This window comes from Buceros rhinoceros, unplaced genomic scaffold (assembly GCF_000710305.1).
Source record: "Buceros rhinoceros silvestris isolate BGI_N320 unplaced genomic scaffold, ASM71030v1 scaffold21349, whole genome shotgun sequence".
NCBI lineage: Eukaryota > Metazoa > Chordata > Aves > Bucerotiformes > Bucerotidae > Buceros > Buceros rhinoceros.
The window spans coordinates 2,388-7,518 of NW_010431185.1; the positions used below are offsets into that span (position 1 = coordinate 2,388).

The 5,131-nt window shown below is 53.9% G+C and overlaps 1 protein-coding gene across 1 annotated transcript in view; it reads left to right on the forward strand.

Moving 5' to 3' along the window:
- The window catches only part of CLEC19A (C-type lectin domain family 19, member A), a gene marked incomplete at its 5' end in the record, with an annotated part of 8,450 nt that overhangs the window by 2,377 nt on the left and 942 nt on the right, over nucleotides 1-5,131 (forward strand). The window contains 3 exons of the mRNA XM_010143348.1: nucleotides 3,505-3,670; nucleotides 4,167-4,260; nucleotides 5,010-5,108. Of these exons, the coding sequence (XP_010141650.1) occupies nucleotides 3,505-3,670; nucleotides 4,167-4,260; nucleotides 5,010-5,108 (359 nt within the window). The remainder of the gene's footprint in view (nucleotides 1-3,504; nucleotides 3,671-4,166; nucleotides 4,261-5,009; nucleotides 5,109-5,131) is intronic.

The following is a 5,131-nucleotide window of genomic DNA, read 5'->3' on the forward strand; positions in this document are numbered from 1 at the left end:
TGCTGTCCACAACCCTTTAATGGAGCTGCAGCCCCCCAGGAGTCTCCCTTGCATGGCCATCTCTTGCCAACCTTGTCCTAGACCCAAACTTCATCTCTCAAATCTGTGGATTGCCAGAGGTGAGGCAGCAGTGCACCTTGGGGTGAAGCTCTTCAGGAAAATACCTGCTCTTCACCAGCTGACTCAGTGGCAGTCATGGGTGGTTCATCTTTTTCAGTAGCATCCTGGAATAAAAAAACCTCGAGAAAGTGGCTGGGATTTTCTCAGTTAATTATTTCTAATTGGAAAGTGGCCACTTGGGGAACGGAAACTTTTTGGCAGAGCAGTGCCAGCTTCTGCAGGGTTTTGACAAGTGATTTTCCTTGGTGGCTCTGCACTGGATCTCAGCTAGTAAATAAATAAAAAGGTCCAGTTCTGGTGGCACTGACACAAATTCAGAGAGCATAGAACTCTTTTTCTGACACAGAATTATTTTCCAGCCTTCCCGAGTTAGTAACAGCTGCCTGATAGGAATCTTATCCTCAGCCAAGGCTGCACGTCTATTTTGCTGGTGCTATGTTAAAAGAGGGCCCTGGCCTTAGAACCACTGCACTGTAAATCTGCAAAGGGGAAAAGGATTCTTGTCATTATTTTTCATGAGGAATTTGGGAGCAATGGAGGAACTGACTTGGGGTTGGCAGGAGCCCCTGTCCCGCAGGCAGTGGCTGTGCTGCTCTGCCCTGTGTGGAGGAGCTGATGCTGCCGGGGGTGATATTTTGCTGGGGTGTTTAAAAGGGAGGATCTGGTCCAAATATACCCCAAAATGCTCCCCGCCCCGTCCCCTTTTAGATGAAAATACTATCGGCAGCTGCTGTCTTGGGTTATGAGGTTTTCCTGCAGAGCCCTGAGTGGGCTCCTATATACTCCCAGCCTCCAATTTCTTATGGCCTTTCTACTAAAAAAGAGCTCCCGAACACCCCAGATAAAGCAGCAACCCCAATTGTTCCTGCCTGTAAAACTGGGAGCAAAGAGACAGCCCAGGCCTCTGATCTTGACCTAAAAGAAAAGATGCTAATTAAATGCTGACCTCCCATATTTTCCTTTTCGGTATATTTAACCTTAAATTCCTTCAGGCACCTCTGGTTCACTGAAGCTCATCAAATTAATGCTACCTAATGGGAAGCAGTATGGAATAACAAAGGAGGACTGTCTCCATCTCTGACTCGGTTTCGGCTGCTCAGAACAAAACAAGGGTGATTTTCCCAGGCAGTTGGGGTGCCGATGGACCCGGCTTGGAGCCAGGGCACCAGGATGCCCGTTGCAATTAGCACTTGGGAGCGAAGGGCCCCATTTGCTGGGGATTCTGGTGGGTTAAGCCCTGTGAATTTTGCCACCATGCTGCTAGAGGTGAAGAGTTCGTGAGGCACTTCATGGCCACTATAATAAAACCCCAGTTGCTGAGGGAGCTGGCGGTGCCTGTCTGCTGCAGACCCCCGAGGTGCCCTCGGCAGGAGGGAGCAGCAACCTGGAGTCACTGTGAACTGGGACCAGACCCCAGCCCTGTCCTGAATGGGGGGATTATGCCTGCTCCGAAACTCAGCAGTGAAGCTGAATCCTCCACCCGTGGATTTGACCCTCTGTCCTTGCTCTGCTTTGCTTTCGGTGGGGACAGGGACCCATGGCCAGCATCACAGTGGGAGCAGGGCTTGGCTCCCAGGAGATCACATCAACTGTCACTGTTCCTGGTCCTTCTGCTCTATTGCTACAATAGAATAATTTGCATTTCCTAGGGCTGTTCTAAGGATGCCAGGGTGTGAATCAGAGAACTGCACCCTGCATTGCCACTGAGCTGGCTGCCACTGCAGCTTGGCCATCCTGCCCTAAAGCTGTTCTGCTTGTTTCCAGCCTTACCTTTTGTCCTCAGCAGCCTGTGACTAGTGTGGATGAGGATGGCAGAGCCCCTCCAGCCCCTCGCTGCTCTCAGCAGGTTTGTTGCTGTGGGGCGCAGAGCTGCTCCCAGCAGTGGAGGCAGTGGCCGGGGGGCCCGAGGGAGGGTGATGGGGCAACAGCTCCACAGGGCTTGGCAGTCAGCTTGGCTACACACCTTGGTCGGGAGTTAAAAAGTCTCTTTGCGTTTGTGTCGCCTGAGAGTGTGAAGTGACAGGAGGGACCCAGGGGCTGGCTGGTGGCTATTTGTAAAATGCCTAAGAGATCCCCATGTGGAAAGAGCTGATGAAATATGAAATTATTGCCCAGAGCTGCCAGCTCTGTTGTGGGGAAGGATTTGGCTCCACAAATGCTCCCACAGCTGCTTTGAATTCCCCTCGCCTCTCCTTTTCCCCCTGCCAATGCTGCCCTCACCACCGCCATGTCCCCCAGTGCCGCTGGCAGGGTTTTGCTCTCCCCACCCCCGGGAAAGGCCGAATGGCTCAGTGCCAGAGCCCCGTAGCACCACCTCGACCTCTCTGGGCTTGAGCCTGTTACCTGCTTGGATAGTTTCATGGCATCTGATGTCTGCCACAACCCCTCGCTCCCCCCGCCCTGCCTGCCTCCCCGCTCGCCCCAACAGCAGCACTGCCCCCAGACCAGGACCCCATGGGGAGGCGGGCACTGGCTCTGGGGGGCTGGCAGTTCCTCAGCAGCGAAGAGAGTTAACCCTCTGTGCCACAAGGTTTGGGGGTCACGCGAGCGTTAGCGTTGGGCGGTGTGTTGTGTGTGCTGCGTCCTCCCCGTGTGCGATGGGGGGACCGTGACAAGGAGGAGGTCAGAAGGATGTGCTACCACTGCTGCAGTGTTTGCACAACAGCAACTGCAAAGGCTCCAGAAATGTGTCCTGCCGCCCAAATGGCCTCTGCTGGGGTAACTTCCCTGCTGTGCTGAGAAGCGGCGAGAGAGGAGGAGCAGCTCCGTGGGCCCCAGCTCTTATCTGGCGGCGGGAGGCAGATATGCTGGCTCCGCTCCTGGCGGCATGTGTCCCTCGCCCGGCTATTTATGGGGCCAAAATCCAATGCCTGCGTACGTGCACGGCTGCATCGGGGCCTGGGGACAGAGGGAGCGGTGAGGGGGGTTGGTCGGAAGGAGGAGGTGCAAGGTGGCCTCGCAGGAGGTGAGAGCAGGAGGGCAGAGCGCAGCCCTGACCCTGCAGCCCCCGGCTGTCAGCTCCTGTCCCAGGACAGCAGCTCTGGTGGTGCCGGACAGAGGTGAGGGGAGCCCTTTTCATGCTTTTCCCAGTAGCAAAACTTAGTGCTTTTATTTTAAGCACCCTCTGGCTTAAAATGGTGGTAAACTGGCTTGAAAAGTCCCTTCTCACTCAGGCAGATGGTAAAACCTCTCTTGAAAAATTTGTTTTGGCTTTTGCAAACTTTTGCTTGGCTTCTGCAACAGCTGGTTTTCCCGTGAGTGTGTTTGGTGGTGGTTTGCCTGGGTAAGGTGGGGGAAGCAGGGCTGCTGCCTCCACTGCCTGCTCAGCTGCCCGGCTGCGCCGCTTCACCCTCCGCTGCTGGATGTCCTCTGCTCTGCCCCCAGCCATGCCGGAGCCTGTCCACGCCTACTCCTGCCCACTCTTCTGGACCGAGTATGAAGGCCATTGCTACCGGTACTTCCCCATCAACAAAACCTGGGCTGAAGCTGACCTCTATTGCGCTGAGTTCTCCATTGGCATCAGATCAGCCAAGCTGGCCTCCATCCACAGGTGAGGAGCGCAGGAACTTGTTGTCCCATCCTGGCACAGCCTGGGGAAGGAGGAAAATGGGCGTGAAGTCCCATTCCCACATCACAACCTCTGTGCCAGCTGCAGGCTCATGTCCCAGCCTGAGCATCTCTCTGCAGCAGTGACCTGGTCAAGTCTGAAGCACTGGCCACACAAATGTGATGTAAAAAATGTCTTTTCCTGGGCTGGCAGGAAAACTGACGTAGTATTCCCTATATAACACAAAACTGCAATTTTACTCTTGGGAAAGGGACAGAAATCAACATGATAACACGGTCTTTCCCCACCCCGCCACCACTCCATCTCCCTCAGCTCTCACTCGCACCGTGCACCACTTGCAGAGACTCTGCAAAGTAATCAACAGCAGTGAGAAGAGGGGGACCCTTCTGGCCCTGCCGCAGGGCGAGCGCTTAGGGACGTGCCTGACCATTGGCCTGACACCCCCCCTCAGTGGCTCCCTGTCGTTCTGTTTCGCCAGCTGGGAAGAAAATGTCTTTGTGTACGACCTGGTGAACAGCCGCGTGCCAGGCATCCCCACTGACATCTGGACGGGGCTCAACGACCTGCGCCAGGTGAGAGCTCCGGGTAATCGTGTGGGAAATGGCTTTGGAAAATTCACTTTGCCACATTTTCTCCCTGGAAAACCATTTGGTTTTCTTCTCTCACCCATTAGTCGGGTGGTGGTGTAGCATCTGTTGTGCAGCACATGGGGGAAGCTGTCAGTTCGTTCCTCCAGTCTGCTTTTAAAAGAAACGTGTTACTAGAATTGATAGATTAATAATTACTGATTATTTACACATCGTATTTTATTAATGGATTAATAGAAAGGGTGTTGTACTGCTGGTCCAAGAGGAGCAAATAAATAGAAAACATCTCTGCCATAAAAAATCACCAAGTTTCACGGCTTTCTTGTGATACTCTGCAATTTTTCAAAGCTGACATGCTGGAAATAGTCTAGTATGTGTCAAAGTAAAATGGACACCATCAGGAGAAACATCCCATGCCAGCAAATTTATGTTTTAGATATTGGGAAAGGAATGGAAGAGAAAAAGCAACATAGATCTGGGTGGGTGTGTTAAAAAATTTCAGTTCTGGGCTTCCCCCGGTGCGAAAGCTGTGAATGCTGGGCCTTCCCAGGGCAAGTTTCAGCTGTAAAACCCAAACGTGCTGTTTGGCCTTTGCTGAGGGGTGACAGTCTCTCCCCACGTCCCCGGGCTGTGCAGCACTGGGGAGGGGTGTGGAGCCTACACGGCAGTGGGACGCCCACCCTCTGCAAATGCGTCTCTGTGATCGTGGCCTTTCTCTGCTGTCCCCGCGCCAGGAGGGTCACTTCGAGTGGACGGACGGCTCCTCCTTCGACTACCACTACTGGGATGGCAGCCAGCCCGATGATGGGATCCACTACATCCCGGAGGAGGAGGCCTGCGTGCAGATCTGGTAACG